Source organism: Pelodiscus sinensis, chromosome 32 (genome assembly GCF_049634645.1).
Source record: "Pelodiscus sinensis isolate JC-2024 chromosome 32, ASM4963464v1, whole genome shotgun sequence".
NCBI classification, from domain to species: Eukaryota; Metazoa; Chordata; order Testudines; family Trionychidae; genus Pelodiscus; species Pelodiscus sinensis.
Window position 1 is genome coordinate 10,015,693 of NC_134742.1, and position 18,251 is coordinate 10,033,943.

At 50.6% G+C, this 18,251-nt stretch overlaps 2 protein-coding genes across 2 annotated transcripts in view; one reads left to right on the forward strand and one right to left on the reverse strand.

Moving 5' to 3' along the window:
* Positions 1-16,897, forward strand: part of LOC102455228 (uncharacterized) — a 58,380-nt gene extending 41,483 nt beyond the window's left edge. The window contains 4 exon segments of the mRNA XM_075913347.1: positions 6,298-6,456; positions 8,966-9,166; positions 12,994-14,991; positions 14,994-16,897. Coding sequence (XP_075769462.1) covers positions 6,298-6,456; positions 8,966-9,166; positions 12,994-14,991; positions 14,994-15,229 — 2,594 coding nt within the window. The 3' untranslated portion in view covers positions 15,230-16,897.
* LOC102452245 (uncharacterized) overlaps positions 1-18,251 on the reverse strand; it is a 505,721-nt gene that overhangs the window by 473,973 nt on the left and 13,497 nt on the right.

The window sequence follows — 18,251 nt, forward strand, 5'->3', positions numbered from 1 at the left end:
GTTCTGCAATGTGATTTGTCCTTTTCATATGTGTTCATTTTTTTTTAATTGTATCCTTTGGTATATATGGTTGTGACTACTTTCTTCCACTATTTGATCTGAGGAAGTGGGTCTGGCCCACGAAAGCTCATCATCTAATAAACCATCTTGTTAGTCTTTAAAGTGCTACATTGTCCTGCATTTTGCTGAATGCCCAGAGCCTCTGTTGTACTTAAAAGAAGTACTCGGGATCTTTTTCAGAGGGATAAGGCAACATGCCACATTTATTGATCACACATAGAATAATCAATACTTATCATATGCATATGATACATCACACTCATGCACTCTCTCACACACACACAAGCACTCTCCATCTTGTTGTTACCAAAAGTTGCTCCTCCTAACTGCACTGGCCAGGTGAGTTAGATGGGGGAGAGGGTGGAGCCGGGCTTCTGCCGATCCGGATCGATGCTCCCATTTTGACAAGACGAAAAACCCTCTGCAAGATGCCTCCTATTTATCCCTCTCCTGCAGCCAGTTAGTCATCAACTGGCCTTTCTTAATGCTGCTTCAAAGAGAGTTCTTCCAAGGGCTGGCACTTGCTGCTTGACTCCCAAGGCATCTGTATGTCCAGTCTCCTTAATGAGCTCACTTTTCGGGTATTGTCTTGGGTCTGGCTCCCAGACCTTCTCCACCCTTGCAACTGCTGCTGGAGGTGCTCCCCTTTCATTCTCCATTCACGCCTCATTCATTTCAACAGGGCAATCAAGGAAAGGGGAGAGCTCAAAAGACATTTTTTTTTTCTTACAAGATCTATATATCTTAATACAAAGTTCAAGGAGAAATGTTCCAGAGATTCTATAAGAACACTTAACAAAGATAGATCTAAAAGGACAAGATCTTAATACAAAATATAATATTACAGGGATTTATCCACACCTCCACCCCTCCCACCACTGGCCTAGTAATGGCAGCATTGATTGATGCGAGAAAATCCCTGTGAACAGGGTGGAATCTGCTGAACAACTTTTGCAGCTTTCTTTTTACTTTGGTTAGAGAGCTGGGCAGAGAGATGAGCGGTTAATTTTTCACAGTTCGAATGCAGTATGATTGGATCAGTAGGATCCTAGAACCCTAGAACTGGAAGGGACCTCGGGTGGTCATCAAGTCCAGTCCCCTGCCCTCATGGCAGGGCCAAACACAGTCTAGACCAGGGCTACTCAACATGCGGCCTGTGGCTCGTTTCTTTGCAGCCTGCAGTGCAGTTTGGGTTTACAGTGCAGTTTGGGTTGATATGTGTTTAGTAGTTCAATTTCTGGACGGTTGTGAAGCCAAAACAAAAATGTAGTCAATAGAATGGTCTTCCATTGACATGCGGTTTAGTAGTTAAATTCCTGGACTGTCATTGCTCATGAAAAGTGATGTCATATGGGTGGAAATTGGGGAAATATTGCATGTTCTTAATATCAGCAGAACTGACTTAAATGGGGCCTGTGTTGTGTCGTCTTGCCTTAATCTTTGTATTCATGCTCATCAGTGTGAAAGAAGCTACTTGCATGTACACTTAAGTTGCAGCCCTCAGCATGTGCTGTATTATTGTGGCCCCTGGGGCTTCCAAAGTTGAGTAGCCCTGATCTAGACCATCCCTAACAGGCATCTATCTAACCACCTCGTAAATAACTCCAGTAATGGAGATCCCACAACCTCCCTAGGCAATTTATTCCAGCGTTTCACCATCCTGACAGTTAGGAACTTTTTCCTAATGTCCAACCTAAACCTCCCTTGCTGCAATTTAAGCCCATTGCTCCTTGTCCTATCATCAGAGGCCAAGGAGAACAATTTTTCTCCATCCTCCTTGTGACACCCTTTTAGATACTCAAAAACTGCTATTATGTCCCCTCTCAGTCTTCTCCTTTCCAAACTAAACAAGCCCTATTCTTTCAGTCTTCCTTCATAGGACATGTTTTCTAGACCTTTAATAATTTTTGTTGCTCTTTTCTGAACCTCCAATTTTTCCATGTCTTTCTTGAAATGTGGTGCCAAGAACTGGACACAATACTCCAATTCAAGCCTAATCAGCACAGAATAAAGCGGAAGAATGACTTCTCGCATCTTGAGTAATTGCACATATAATTAGCACCCGTCTTTTCACTGGCAGAACAGCAGAAACTATGGATGTTCCACCAGACCCTACATTTGGAATGTTTCTTTGTCCTGATGAGTTTGGTAAATATACTGTTTACAATCTCATTGGGTGAATAGGATTATTTTGGAATGATGGTGACAAGTTCTGTAATGCAGCAATCTTCTAAGTGCTTTTACACAGTTAGAAATACCTTGAGAATGGAAGATTAAAACACTTAATTTACGGTGCTTCTACACTACAGGGCTTAACTTGAAATAAGCTGCACAAATTGAGCTACGTCAATTGTGTGCCTTATTTTGAAATAGCTTATTTCGAAATAGGGAGCATCTACACAGCACTTATTTCAAAATAGAGCACTCTTCCTCTGAGTTCCCTGAGTACAATAAGATTTACAGGAATCAGAGTTAAGAAGTCCTCAAGCTTGACAGTATTTTGATACTATTTTGAAATAATGGCCTGCTGTGTAGATGCGGACTAAATTTGGAATAGCACTAGTTATTTTGAAATAGTATGGCAGTGTATACGTACCCTTAATGACACTAACATCTTTTAGTCTGTAATTTAAGGTGGACACTACGTATATAAAAATCGTAGTCTCGGGAGGCAGGCACAGCTCAGGCTGAACAGCAAGGGAAGCAGAAAGGGAGTGTGTAAAGCAGAGGGTCTGGCTAAGTAAAATATTCAAATACGTTTCTTGACACAGACAAATACCCTGTGGGAAATGAAAATCCAGCCAGAGCGAAACCAGCAGAGAGGGGCAGGAAGCTGCAACAAGTTCAAAAACAGGAAATGAGGAGGAATTTGACAAACAAATAGTTCAGTGTGTGAATACAAACCTCAAGACATTCTTAAGGACTGTGTCTACACTGGCCAGTTATTCCGGAAAATCAGCCGCTTTTCCGGAATAACTTGCCAGCTGTCTACACTGGCTGCTTGAATTTCTGGAAAAGCACTGACGATCTAATGTAAAATCATCAGTGCTTTTCCGGAAAAACGATGCTGCTCCCGTTCAGGCAAAAGTCTTTTTCCGGAAAACTGTTCCGGAAAAGGGCCAGTGCAGACAGCAGAGATTTCTTTTCCACAAAAAAGCCCCGATCGCGAAAATAACGATCGGGGCTTTCTTGCAGAAAAGCGCGTCTAGATTGGCACGGACGCTTTTCCGCAAAAAGTGCTTTTCCGGAAAAGCATCCTGCCAATCTAGACGCGCTTTTTCCGAAAATGCTTTTAATGGAAAACTTTTCCATTAAAAGCATTTCCGGAAAATCATGCCAGCGTAGACGTAGCCTACATATGCCAGGAGCAGGCAGCTGGCAATATAATTGGTGGCTCTTTGCCTCACTGGAGCAATTAAGACAAATCAGACCCCTTGCTGTAAAGGAATGAGTTTCTGTGCATCAGTCTCCAGCCCAGGAGATGGAGGGGAGAGGTCTCCCTGGGACCAGCTTGTTTTGTGGCAATCCCAAAGAGGTGTTATCAGTATGTGAGGGGTCAGAACAGGGACTGGAGGAGACTGACCTATGGGAAAGAAAAAAGGCCCAGAAAGACACAGCTCTGAGCTGGGGGGAAATACTGAATGAGGGTCTGAGCTGCCAGCAGAAATAAGAACTGGCATTAAAAGCAGCATTAAAGGCAGCGACTCTGCTGGAGACCTAGAGGGGAGCAAATGTCCCAGGTCTACTGGCCAGGGAGATACAGATTGCTGAGCAAGGTACAGACCTGCCAGCCGCACTGCAGCGCCTGCAAACGGGCTGCGATTCTCACTCGCACGGAATGACACGGTGCAAAGAGGATCGTGCGGTGCTGGGGGGAAGGGAGGCAAAGAAGCGGGGAGCAAAGGAAAGTGCTGCTTCTGCAAAGGAAACGTGTATCCCTCCCCCTCCCATCTTCCCTCTGCTCCAGTCTCGCTCCCCTCAGCCCCACGATCCCCCCCCAGCCTCATCCCCCTGCATCGCAGCCCCCGCCCCGCACACACGGGGCTGCAGCAACACGAGCAGCTGGTCTCAGAGTTCGCGCCTCAGGGCTCGCTGCGCAGGCGGCCCCCACCCCCAGCAGCAGAGCATGCGCAGTAGCCACCGCTGAGGCGGCTGCCCTCACTCTGTGCGCAGGCGCAGTCGGGCGTAGCGTTGCGCGCAAGCTGCTTCCGAATTCCCTAGGGAGGGTGGTCTGGGCATGCTCAGTAAGAGCTGCTGCCCTCACTCTGCCTTTAGGTGGATTCAAACGCTGCTCCTGGCTCTTTGCAAGCCTTAACAAGGGGCAAATCACAGCAGGGGGATGGGCAGGCTATGAGCAGGAATTTATCTACCCTGGGGGGAGGTCAATTTACTTTATAGTGGGGCACAACGGAGGCCGAAAGGGAAAAATCAGGCGGGGGGGGGGGGGGGTTGTGTGATTGGAGCTGGGGGGAGACAGTGGCAGCCCCTATGCGGGGGTTTTGCCCCCACATAGGGAGGGGCAAAGAGGGTAGCAATTACCCAAAGGGGGTCAGTCCCCTGCCAAGTGTGCAAATCTGGGAGAGGGGGGCAGAGAGGGGTTTTTATTTCCCCTTTCAGGGAGGCGCGTGTCTGAGCACAGGGCAGCTTCCCGTTTGCTCTTAAAGGTACAGCTGCCCTAATGCCTTAAAACCATCTTGTTAGTCTTTAAAGTGCTACATAGTCCTGTATTTTGCTAATGCCTTGTGTCTCCCTGCTAGCCCCTCCCTCTCTTCACTGCTACAAAACATGGGTCAAAATGCTTGTAAGCAGCTGTGAGGGAGCATAATAGAAATAACATTTGTAAAGGAGTATTGAAATGGGCTAGAAGGATGGGAATGCATTTCAGGGAATCACTGCAAGACAAATATTGAACTGTGATGAGTCTTCATGTATTAACTGATTAGAGACTTTTAAATCCTCAGAGGCTTCGTCTAGATTGGCATGATTTTCCAGAAATGCTTTTAACGGAAAAGTTTTCCGTTAAAAGCATTTTTAGAAAAGAGCGTCTAGATTGGCACGGACGCTTTTCCACAAAAGCACTTTTTGCGGAAAAGTGCCCGTGCCAATCTAGACGCGCTTTTCCGCAAAAAAGCCTCAATCTTCATTTTCGCGATCGGGGCTTTTTTGCGGAAAACACTACTGTGCTGTCTACACTGGCCCTTTTCCGGAACAGTTTTCTGGAAAAAGACTTTTGCCCAAATGGGAGCAGCATAGTTTTTCCGGAAAAGCACTGATGATTTTACATTAGATCATAAGTGCTTTTCTGGAAATTCAAGCGGCCAGTGTAGACAGCTGGCAAGTTTTTCCGGAAAAGCGGCTGATTTTCCGGAATAACTTGCCAGTGTAGACACAGCCCGGGTGCTTACAGCATTTTGCCCCATCTACTGTAGCAGTGCAGAAAAGCCGGGATGTGGGGGCCCATTTTTCTCTTCCAGCCCCAGCTCTGGCCCACCCTAAAGTTAATTGATAACCCTGCCCCAGGCTGGAAAATTCCTGCCCATGCGACTTGCCGCCCCTTGTTAATGCTTGTAAAGAGCCGGGAGCAGCGTGCGAATCCACGTAAGGGCAGACTGAGGGCAGCAGCATCAGTAGCTCCTACTGAGCATGCTCAGAACGCTCTAGGCATGGAATGCTGAGAGGCAGCTGAGGCTGGAACGTTGGGTGCAGCTGGCGCCGCACACGAGGCTCTGCGCGCTACCTGCCCCGGTCCGGTCCCGCTGCGCTTGGGCGCCAAGGAGGCGGTGGCAGCGTATGACCGGGAAGCCCAGCCCCGGGGTGAGGGAGGGAGAGACGGAGCCTCCAGCCCCGCCCCGCAGCAGCGCCTAGCGCGGGGAGTCACTGGCTCCTGCCCCAGCCCGTGCTCGCCCCGCTCTTCAGGGGTTGCTCCGTGCACCGCAGCCTGCGCTGCGCTTCGCGTCCCTGAGGCTGCCCCTGCCCGTCCTGGACCTGCGACTCCCAGGAGCTAAGGGGTTAACACACCCCACGCCACAGGCTCCGCCCCCTGCTCCGCAGATCGGGGCGGGGCTGCCCGGTCACACGCTGCGTCGGGCGCTGGGGCTCGGGCTGAGCCGCAGGCTGCAGGTGAGGGGCGGGGGCTGCTGCCCTGCCGGTGTGTGCCCTGAAGGGATGGGACGATGCAGGGGGAGAAGGCTGGGGACGCGGGGGGGGAGCGAGGCTGGAGCGGAGAGAAGATGTGAGGCGGGGGATTCATGTTTCCTTTACCGAAGCTGAATTTTCCTTTGCTCCCCGCTTCTTCGCCTCCCTTCCCCTCCGTCCCTGCACGATCCTTTTTGCACCGAATCATTCTGTATGAGAGAGAATCGCAGCCCGTTTGCAGGCGCTGCGGAAAGCTGACAGGTCTGTACCTTGCTCAATAATCTGTACCTCCTTAGCCAAGGCAACTCCTCCCTGCAGGATAAGGTGGATTCGCCTGCTAAAGGGCTGGATGCAGGAAAATGTTTTAGATACAACCCCTTGCAAACACTGCCATGGCCAGGCCTGGTTGTTAGCGTCTAAAAGAATCGCTGATCCACTCTGAGTCTGCTTAAAGCTTCAGGGAGGTTTGCAAATGCGTCCTACCTGCTGTGCTCATTGCCCAAATTGCAGGGCCTTGCTCCTAAAACGTTTTGTTCCTTGAAGGCATTTACTTTTTAAACAGTTGTTGTTATTACTCTGAGCACTGGGTCAGACTAATGGTCCATCCAGCCCAGTATCTTTTCTGCTAACAATGGCCAATACCAGATGCCCCAGAGTGAGGGAACACGACAGGTAATCCTCATGTGACCCTTCCCCTGTCACCCATTTCAGGCTAGGAAAACCATTCCTACCCATCCTGGCTAACAGCCATTGATGGACCTAACCTCCATGAATCTATCTAGCTCTTTTTTGAACCCTGTTAAAGTCCCAGTCTTCTTCATATCCTCTGGCAAGGAGTTCCATAGATTGTGCGCTGAGTGAAGAAAAACTTCCTTTTGTTTGTTTTAAACCTGCTGCCTGTGGAGGCAGGAAAAGGGAATAAGGGAATTTGTGTGCAGCCATCTTGGTCTTGTTAACAAGAGAGCAAGAGTCAGGCTAAGTCTGTGGCCTGACAACGCGAGATCTGTAATTAGACGCTGCCTTCGCCTCTCGCCTCCATACGGAGATAAGGATAGAACGCTGACTCTGGTAGGGACCTTGAGATAAGGAGCATCTGGGTGGAACTAAATAACTGTTAGCCATTGGTGTTTGTAATGGGAAGGAGACTAATTGCTATTGTTATTATATCTAATAGACAGTATATAAACTGCTTCATAATTGCTTGTATTCGAAGATCTGCCTCGGAGGGGGGGGGAGCTTCCCCCCTGTCCAAACCAGTTTTTCCCTTGCTGCAGCTCGTAATAAAACTGCCTCTGGCTACTTGTTGCTTACAAACTCAGAGTGAGGACAATGTTTTCTTCCACATGCCTATTAATTTCATTTGGTGACCTCCCAGTTCTGGGAATAAGTAAATGTTGCGTTTTACTCTTTTATTATTTTATTTATTTCATATATAAATGTTGGGTTTTCTACTCATTTGTTTATACATCTAATTTCATATTTTAAAGTCACACATTTTGATATAGGCTATTGCTGTAGTCTATTGTTATGACACACAACACTGGTCTTCTTCCTTCTGACCATCCTACTATTCTGGGTTTTTTAAAATCGGTAACTCTTTGCTGGTGGGCAACTCTGGCACAGTGCTGACTTGGCAATATCTGGCTTTTCCCCTTGTATTTTTACAGGAGAATAGCCAGTGTTCATTAGTCACTGGTAGAACAGATATTTTCTTACCTCTGAGGACACAGACTATAATACTGACTCAGATGTGCAATTAAACATTATTCTTAACAGCATGACAGCTTTGATACCGATTGAGGAACTAATACTACTACTTTGCTGTCCCATGTATTTGCATCTGAATGTCTGGCCAAAGGAAGTGGTGGATTTTCCATCGCTTGGTGTTTTCAAATCAACACTGGACAGGCTTTGTACTAAATGTGCTTCGGGGAATACAGGTTTGTTCCTTAGTGACTGGATTAAATACAATGGCTTGTCACACAGATAAGGCCAGAATACATGATCTAACGATCCCTCCTGATCCTGTGAACCTTCGGATCTCCTCCTCTAAACATCCACTAGATCATGGGTTCCCAAAGTGGAGGGCATGAAGAAATTCCGGGGGCGGGGGGGCGCAAGGCGACCCAGCCCCCCCTTTAAATCCCTCCCCTAAGTTTTGTTGCTATTTTTGTTTTTCCACTCTGGTCAGTTCCTTTTTTTTTTTTTCTCTCTCAACAAGTTTTGCTGTTATTGAGGGGCGGGGCGTGAGGGTTTTTTCAAAAATAAAAAGGGGGCGTGATACCAAAAAGTTTGGGAACCACTGCACTAGATGCACTTAATTTTAAGCATCTGAATGGTCCCCTTGACTTCACTTAATTTCAGCTAATTTAGTCCTGCTGTGAACGCCTAGGTCTATTCTGTAAATAAATAGAGGAAGACTAAGGGCTTTTAATATAGCAGCCTGCATTCAGACATCAATATCCATATTCAGGCAGCAGAATGTGTGGCTTGTTTCTTGGAAACGCTCGGTATTCAGAACTGAATCCCATTCTTGCAGGCACAGGAATGTTGAAACTCAAGCCAGCTACTGAGAGAAATGAATGTGGATTTGGGATCTCGCTTGTGTGCGATGCTTATGGAATATCGAGACTCAAGCATTTGCCTAAAATGGCTGAGTTCACCGTGTGTGTCATCAGGGACAGAGTCTGGGCAGAATGCAGGTGGGGGTGGAGGGGGGAGGATTAAAGCTCCTTCTGACATGTCTCCAATTACCCTTCTCCCCCAACAGGCTGCAGAACACCCATGTCTTGCTCCAGCTCAGCCCACGGCCTGCAGAGCCAGGGACAGGAAATGGCTGTGACGGAGTCGGTGACCTTCGAGGAGGTGGCTGTGTATTTCTCTGAGGAGGAATGGGCTCTGCTGGACCCGGGTCAGAGAGCCCTCTACTGGGATGTGATGCAGGAGAATTATGAGGCTGTGAGCTGGCTGGGTAAGGATTCCTGTCCCTTCGGGTATCAGAGCCTGGGTGGGCTCTGGAGCTGCTGGGTTGAGTTTGGTTCAGGGTCCCTCATTGTCCCCTGCCCCCGATGTCAGGAGTATGAGCCCCAATGATCCTGAGTCCTGTGTGAGAGACTGTCCCCTCCATGCCCTCTCCCAGGGGACACAGGTTGAGGGACATGACAATGGTGCTGCTCTTCCCACACCCAAGGTCTCAATGTGCTTCCCCACCATCTTGCCCGTGTTGTGCTTTGGCCGGAGGTGTCAGTGGAAGGGCCCGAGCAGGAACGGCAGGTACCAGAGATCTGGGACTGGGTGCAGCTGCTGTTAGTGCCTTCAGAGTCCCCTCGTGCCAGTGGGCTGAGCCCCTGGAAGGAGGATGCGGTTCCCTGCGTCCTTTCCCGGCCTGTGGCTGATTTGTGACTTGCTGGTTCCTGCCAGAAAGGGGCTGGATGCTGGGGCTGAAGGAGAGTGGATGAGGCTGTTCACGTTCTGGGAGCGTTATGTTGGGGTAGTACATGTGAGAAGAGTTTTTCTTGCATTTCAGGCACTGCACTTGGCATCAGGAGACTTATGTTCGATTCCCTGCTCTGCCATAGACTTCCTGTGTGACCTTGGTCAAGTCCCTTAGCCTGTCTGTGCCCTGGTCCCATGTCTTTTCAATAGCTATTATAGTATGTCCGTGGTTCACAGGGCAGGGGAAGGATACGTACATTGAACAGGGGAGATGTTCTGTTCCATATAAGCACCCCAATAGCACAGTGGGGTACTGATTTACTCTGGAGATCCCAGGTGCTGCTGTGACTGATCATCTTTGCTCCCCATAGCGGCTGCAGTGCCGTGTGAATTGCTGCTAGCGCCACAGAGCATCGTTACGGCGGCTCTTTCTGGGGCTCTGATGCCAGCGGCACTGGCAGAGCGTGCGGCTTGCCCATGCAGCACAGCTCAGGGTGGTTGCTAAAGACAGACTCAGGCTCCGTTTGGGGGCTATGGTGCTCGGCCAGGTTTATTGTCGAAGGAGCCGGGTCCTAAGTGTCCCAGCTCTCAGGCACAGGTACAGTGAGACACATCCCGTCCCAGCTCAGTGGTGAGCTCGCAGCAAGCGGCTAGTGAGAAAAACCCTGTTGAAGACATTACCAGCTGTCCTGCTCTGTCTGGGATCCCTATTGTCTCCCCTCCCCCATTCTGCGTAGATGGGGCACATGGGCAGGGGTAGGGGGAGAGTGTGAGAGTGAGGGACAGGCCATGTGAGCTGGCTGCTGGGGACATCTGACACGCAGAGCACTGCCCGTGTGAGAGAGTCGGGCCATCGCTGTTCAGACTGCAGCAGCCTGGAGTTCTCCTGAGCCAGGCCATGTCCCCTCTGCCCTGGTCTGTGGAGTTGAGGTACAGGGCTAGACGGACACCCTGACATCAGCACTGCCCTCCCCCCCCCCCCGGCCCTCCCCCACTCTGCACAGGTGGCAGGAGAATCCTCCCCGGAGCAGCTGCAGGATGGTGCAGATTAGGGGGAAGGGCCCATGAGCACATGCTGACGTCTCTGCTGATCTGCTGGGTGGCGCGTGAATCTCTCCTGCATGGCCGCACGTTTGCGCAGCTTACTGGGGGCACCGGTGTTCCAAGCAAAGCCCCCACCACTGTAAGCCGAAAAGCACAGGGGCCAGGTGGAGTTTAGCGTCACATGAGCTGGCCACGTGCCCTTGCCTGCTCTGACGAGTCATGGCATTGCCCACCGTCTGGCTGAAAAGTCCATGGGAAAGTCCGTCCATTGGATGAGATTTCCATGCTGTGACGGCAAGTCGGGGAGCCCCCGACTCTGCACCTCCCTTCGCAGCCAGATGTGACTCTCCGCCAGCAGACGAGTAAAAAGGATTTATTGCTTCTCCGAGATACAGCACAGGCTCGATGTAGGAGCTAGGGCAGACAGCCTTAGTCCTCTTGGGGGAAGGGGTTTACAGGCCCCTGAACCCTCCTGTACTGGACGTAGTCTGCTTTCTCCATGCTTCCCCCAGACAAGAATGCTCCTTCTCCCAGCCACCGGACCCTCACTCCCCCCAGGCAGCCACCCCCCTTCCTTTGTTCAAACTCTTTCCTCTGGCCGGTGTGAAGCAGCTGGACCGTTGCCCATGTGTCACAGACACACACAGTCTGCCAGCCAGCATAGGGCAGTAGGGATCACACACAGCAACCAGTCAATGCAAAACCAGAGTGAATTCAGGGTCACAAGAGTGGATAGCACTCCCCCGCCCCCACACACACCACCACTACATCACACCTGGCTCATGAGTTTTGTTGAAGGACCCTCAATCTGAATATTCCACTGACAATGTGCTGGCTGGATTGGATAGAAACTACTTTGTGGATGTTTCCGCAACAGCAGCCATATTTGAAATACAGGGCCATGGACCGTGCTCATAACGTGAGGTACAAAAACGATGCCCACGTACAGACAGGATAAGCAGAGTCACCACATCACACCGTTGACACTGCACTTGACACACTTTGCACAAGCTTTGTTGCGATTGTGTAACAGTGGTATCAACAGCAGCCTGCATGGTCATTTTTGAATCCTATTATCATAGAGGGGGGTCTTCCCAGCGCTACCGGAAAGTCCGAGAAGGGGTCAGGCTGAAGGCATGAGGAACATGCTCACGAGATGCAAAAAATGGTAGATTTTGTGCAGCCAAAGGGAGGGAACAAGTGGCAGGCCGGGCTGGCCACAAGAGGAAGGTTGGGGAACCACATAATGACGCTGCTGCTGCTGGCAGAGTAGAACCAAAGCAGCAGAAGGGGAACTCAGCTGCAGCCATGGCCAGCTGTGGGAGCAGCAGCTGTTGTGGGCAGCTGGCAGGGTCCAGCCAGCCTCTGGCAGCCAGGGATCAGGAAGAGGAATGTAGGCGGGGTCTGAAGCAGCCACCCAAGGGTTCACCTCACTGCTCAGACAACTTCTTCTGCCTCCTCCTGGCTCAAGTAGAGCATCTGAGCCAAAGAGCCAGGCAAGCTGAGCCCCCCAGCCGGGGGATTTGTGTACAGAGCGGTTGGGGAGTTAGAGCCCTGCTGGGTCCTTTTGCTCCAAGTCCTAGTGACCTGCCGTGTGGCAGCTGCAGTCTGAGCCCGGCCTGTGGGCCTCAGTGTCAGACCTGCCAGCCCTCACTAGAGCTCCCCTGCTGAGCAGTGTGTTCCTGTCCTGCCCTGGGATGGGGGGATGGAACAGGCCATGAGGGAGACTGTTGTACCCTAGAGAGTGCAGCAGAGTTTTCAGCTTCCCCCTGGCGAATAAGTTCGGCCCATTCCTGAGGCACGGGGGGATGCACCTTTACTGCAGGTGAGTGTGTCCTGGGATCAACCAGAGCCCAGTTTCTGGGAGGTGGGAAAGGAGCCTTTCTGGGCGGATGACTCCGATCTTGGCTCTGGAAGCAGTAATGGCAAGGACCTTAATGGACAAGGTCAGCACTTGGTTAATTGCTCCCTGAGCAGGATTTCCAGTCTCCAAAGCTCATGGGATCTCTTGGGTGGAGCGAGGGGAGGAGCTGGGGACCCAGATCTGCAGGGCTCTGAGGAAGGGGAGAGCATCAGCGACACCCACACAGGTGAGCCATCAGCTAAACTGACTTAGAAACCAATGTGTGTCCTCATGGCAGGTGTCACTTGTGCATTTTCATCAAGTCTCACTGACCTTTCAGTCGGAGGATGGGATGGAAGACTGGGTACTCTCCTTTTGGGAGGGGTTATGAGGAAGGAGGATGAACTCAGCTCATGATTATTCAACTTTCCCAGCCATTATCTGAGTGTGATCCCTGTTTTTTATTCCCCTTTCAGAGTTTTCCTTTCAGCCCAGCATAGAGAATGACTCCAGTCTGGATTCTCTCTCTATCCCAGCAGGTGATGGGACGGTGAGTGAGAACAACAAGGAGAGACTTCAGCAGGAAGGACCGGAGCAAGTGGCTCTACATGGGATGGTACTGGGAAGATCTGAAGGGCATGTTTCCCAGAGTCCTGAACAGGAAGACACCTGTGAGAGTCAGCGTATCCCAGAAAGGCAGCAGGGAAACCATGCGGTGGAGAGACAGGGTAAATCCAGTCACAGGAGTAGAGGAGTGAAAAGAACCAGAAAAGCCATTCGACAGAAAATACCCAATCAAGAGAGACCCTACACTTGCAGTAAATGTGGGAAAAGCTTCAAACTGAAAGCAGTCCTTTTTTTGCACCAGAAAATCCACTCAGGAGAGAAACATTTCAACTGCTCTTACTGTGGGAAAAGCTTTGGTCAACTTGGTACTGTTATTGAACATCAAAGAACCCACACAGGAGAAAAGCCCCTAAAATGCTCTGACTGTGGGAAATGCTTTAGTCGACGCTCGTGCCTTACTGACCATCAGAAAATACATACAGGAGAGACACCCCATAATTGCTCTGACTGTGGGAAAAGCTTCAGTCAGAGGTCACACCTTATTAGGCATAGGAGAAGCCACACAGGGGAGAAACCTTTCAATTGCTCTGACTGTGGGAAAAGTTTCAGGCAGAAATCGCACCTGGTTGTACATCAAAGAATCCACACAGGAGAGAAGCCCTTCAGATGCCCCAACTGTTGGAAATGCTTTAGTCGACGCTCATGCCTTACTGAGCACCAGAAAATGCATACAGGAGAGACACCCCATAACTGCTCTGACTGTGGGAAAAGCTTCAGTCAGAAGTCACACCTTGTTAGACATAGGAGAATCCACACAGGAGAGAAGCTCTTCAACTGCTCTGACTGTGGGAAAAGCTTCAGTCAGAGCTCACACCTGGTTTTACATCAGAGAGTCCACACAGGGGAGAAGCCTTTCAGATGCACTGACTGTGGGAAAAGCTTCAGTGGGCACTCGAGTCTTATTAGTCATCAGCGAACCCACACAGGAGAGAAACCTTTCAACTGCTCTGACTGTGAGAAAAGTTTCAGGAGGAGCTCGCTCCTTATTAGACACAGGCGAATTCACACGGGAGAGAAGCCCTTTGACTGCTCTGATTGTGGGAAAAGCTTCAGTGGGCGCTCAAGTCTTCTTATTCATCAGCGAATCCACACTGGAGAGAAACCCTACAGCTGCTCTGAGTGTGGGAAAAGCTTCAGTAGACGTTCAAGTCTTAATATTCATCACAGAACCCACACAGGAGAGAAGCCCTTCAACTGTTCTGACTGCAGGAAAAGCTTCAGTCAGAGGTCAGAGCTTGTTAGACATTGGAAAATCCACACAGGAGAGAAGCCCTTCAACTGCTCTGACTGTGGGAAAAGCTTCCGTGGGAGTTCACACCTTGTTACACACAGGAGAATCCACACAGGGGAGAAGCCCTTTGACTGCTCTGACTGTGGGAAAAGCTTCAGTCAGCACTCACATCTTATTAATCATCAGAGAACCCACACAGGGGAGAAACCCTTCAGTTGCTCTGACTGTGGGAAGAACTTCAGTCAGAACACACACCTAATTAAACATCAGAGAATCCACACAGGGGAGCAACCCTTCAGCTGCTCTGACTGTGGGAAAAGCTTCAGTGGTCCCTCAAGTCTCATTATTCATCAGAGAATCCACACAGGAGAGAAACCTTATAATTGCGCTGAATGCGGGAAAAGCTTCAGTCAGAACTCATATCTTGTTAGACATCGGAGAATCCACACAGGGGAGAAACCCTTCAGTTGCCCTGACTGTGGGAAAAGCTTCAGTGAGAGCCCAAACCTTGTTAGACACAGGAGAATCCACACAGCAGAGAAACCTTATAACTGCTCTGACTGTGGGAAAAGTTTCAGTTGTCGATCAAATCTTTACAATCATTGTACAGTCCACAAGAGCAGAAACCCTGTAACTGCTCTGAGTGTGGGGAAAGTATCATTCAGAGCTCAGACCTTGTTAGACATAGGAGAATCCACACAGGAAAGAGACCCTTCAGCTGCTCTGACTGTGGGAAAACCTTCAGTCGGAACACAAACCTCATTGACCATCAAAGAATCAACATAGGACAGAAACCCTGTAACCTAAGTTCCCTTTTAGCTACGTGGCCATATGAATGTGCAGCAGCCTATTAAGTGACATGCAAGCACTTAGGGCTGTAGTGGGGAGAGATTCCTCTACCCGCTGGTCTCAACCCTGGTCCGGTCCTGCCACAGCTAGGGTACAGTCAGCTATCCTGCAGCCCCAGTAGTACCCCTTCCCCCAGAATAGCAGCTGTCCTGGGAGTGACATAGCTGGTGGCAGTCTTCTCTCCCTGATGTAGCCTTCCGTGGTCTGCACCTCAAATCCCTCATCCTCGGCCTATCCCACAGCCCACACTCCCAAATGGAGACTTGTCCCCACCTCACATCTCAGCCCCCTCTCTCAGCCCTGAGTCCCTCAACCCCAGCCCTACCCTACATCCTCCTGTTCCCCAGTCCTGAGCCCCTTTCCCAAAATCCAACCCCTGAGAATGCCCACCACATTATTTTTGTTCTGTACATCAGTGTGGAGATGATGTGCCCATAAAAAAATTAATTCCACAGGTGTGTCGGGAAAATTGTATGAAACACTGTTTAACTGCTGTGCCTGTGGGAAAAGTTTGTCAGGGCTGATACGCCCTTGAACATCTCGAGAGAGAAACATGACAGATGTTTAAGTAGAAAATACTTTAGTCAGTGCCCCTACGTTCTAGCACATTGGATAACCCAACGGTGAGAGGAACCCTGTGAATTGCCAAGGACAGGAAAAGCCTCTGTGGGAGGTCAGTCCTTGTTGGCCACCGGAGAATCCACACAGGAAAGAACTCTTTAAATGCCCTGAATTTGGGAACTGTTCAGTGAAAGCTCAGCCCTTACTAAACCTCCGAGAACCCATGGGAAAGGGTGCCATGAGCGTGGGAAAGCCTTCTAGCACAGCTCATCTTTGCTGAGATGTAAGGGCATTCACCCAGGAGTGTGCTGGGTAGGGATGGGCCGAGAGATTACAATTCTTCCTTCCCACAAATCCCAGAGGCGGCATTGGCTGTGCAGTGAGGACAACAGACATGCCCACAGTGGAGTGGTAGTTAGGGCATTTGCTCTAAAGACAAAGCCCTAAACCCTGTCCCAAGGAAGATTCCAGCTGTGAAAAAGTTCACAGCGGTTTAGAAAATGAGCTGTTATTGCTGAAATTCCTTAGAGGAATTCTCTATGCTGCAGGAAAGTTGGACCTATCACCACGAGGCTCCTCAGATCAGTCAGAGCCGCCCTTGTGCATGACTAGATCTGTGAGGAAAGGCTGTGAAGGAAGCTGCCTTTGTTACAACATGCCCCGTCCACCCCCCCAGGAATACTCTTTCCCTGAAGGCCTCACACTCACACTGAGCTCTGTCCAACTAGGTGTCCTTACCCACAGGAATGTTGGGGGCACTCACTCCAGAGGCTGGTGTGCTGGGACATGTGGGTGACATGGACACACATAACGGCTTTAGCTCATTCTTACAGCTGTCATTTCTGCCCTGACCAGTCACGTCTTTCCCTTCAACCCCGTACAACCCATAGGGCTGGTCTGCTTGCTGGCCTGTCAGTCTCTCGCTGTGGGTTTCTATAGCTAAGCAGGGTTACAAGGAAAGAGGGGAAGGTCGAGTTCCCTGTAATTTATCTCCCGGGCTGTCGGAGGCACCGTGTCCAGCTGGTTCCTTAGGGACATGCAGTTACCCAGTTGGGGGTGGCAGTTTGGGCTCTGCCCCTTTTCCCATTAAATCACAGCTGTGACATTCCCCATGCTGGTCCTTTCAGTGCCTTTGGGATGCTGAGAGTTTCCAGAATCGGGACTCTTTGGGTCCATTGGCTCCATGTCTGCACAGAGCTCAGTACTACAAGGCCCTTGCCAGGGCCAGGGCTCCCCTACCTGGTTTGAACCCAGCCACTGCTAGTTTTCCCACACCTACTGCATCCCCCATCCCCACCCAGGGCTGGACTTGGCATGGCTGGGGCACACCTCTCCGGCCTGAACACAGCCTGGGATTGGACCTGGAGGTGGCCTGACACTGCCCCTAGACACGGACCCAGCCATTGTTGCTGCTGACTGCAACTGGGAGAAGAGTCCAAAGGTGAAACTAACCCTCCAAACCCTGATTAATTAATTCTGTGTCCTGCCACCCCCACCTCTGCCTGTCCCCAGCCTGACTGTTAGTTCATTCCCCACCTCTGCCCCTCAGGGTCACTCTGTTCCTTCTGCAGTCCCAGGTGTTATTCCCTCCTCCCTGTCCCATGCCTGGGGCTGCAGGAAGGGAGGAATTTGCCATATCATAGAAATGAGGGGTAGGGTCTGGGTACAGGGGAGTCCTCCAAGATCATTGGGGGGCGGGGGAATGAGACTGGTTTCAGGGACACAGGCTGAGCTGGGATTCTGGCCCCCTCCAGAGCCAGGGTCAAAGTCTCTCCCCGGGGAGGGAGCCCAGCGGGAAAGTGAATATTGGGGCCTTGTCATCAGCCTCAATAAATGTCACCTGCCCCTGGTCACAGTCCAGACAAACCTAGATCCTGCTGGGGGCTAGGCTCAGGGGTAGGAGGGTGGCCAGGGAGGTTAGAGCCCAGAACTGACACACACACACACACACAACCACTGCACAGCCCAAATCCCCCCTTATGGCTATGGCTGATCCTTCCCTTCCTGCTCCCAGACTCTCTGGCCACCCCCACATCCCAGGGTACCCCATCCTCTACTTCCCAGCAGTGTCTGTCCAAGATGAATTTCTCATGGCCCAGCACACAGGGCACAGAGTAAAATCTCTCAGGGATGCCAGAGAATTGCTATTCTGTCTCTCCCCATCTCACACTTTTCCAATGCTCCGACAGGACGAGCTGGGGATGAGCCGTGTCTAGATCCAGAGTCACATTCGCTGAGGGGAGAGAATCAGTGTGAGGGGCAGAGCTCAGCCCCAGAGGGGGGTTTGCGGGAGTGAGGAATGGAAAGTGGGGGGCATGGCCAGTGTTCCCTCTAATTTTTATGTCCATGCCTTTTGTTCTGTGCACCAGTATGGAGGTGCGGTATCACAGACCAGACGTCATGCCATCCATGGAAAGCATGTGGCGGGGGTGGGGCTAAGGGGTTGGGGTAAGGGCTCTAAATGGG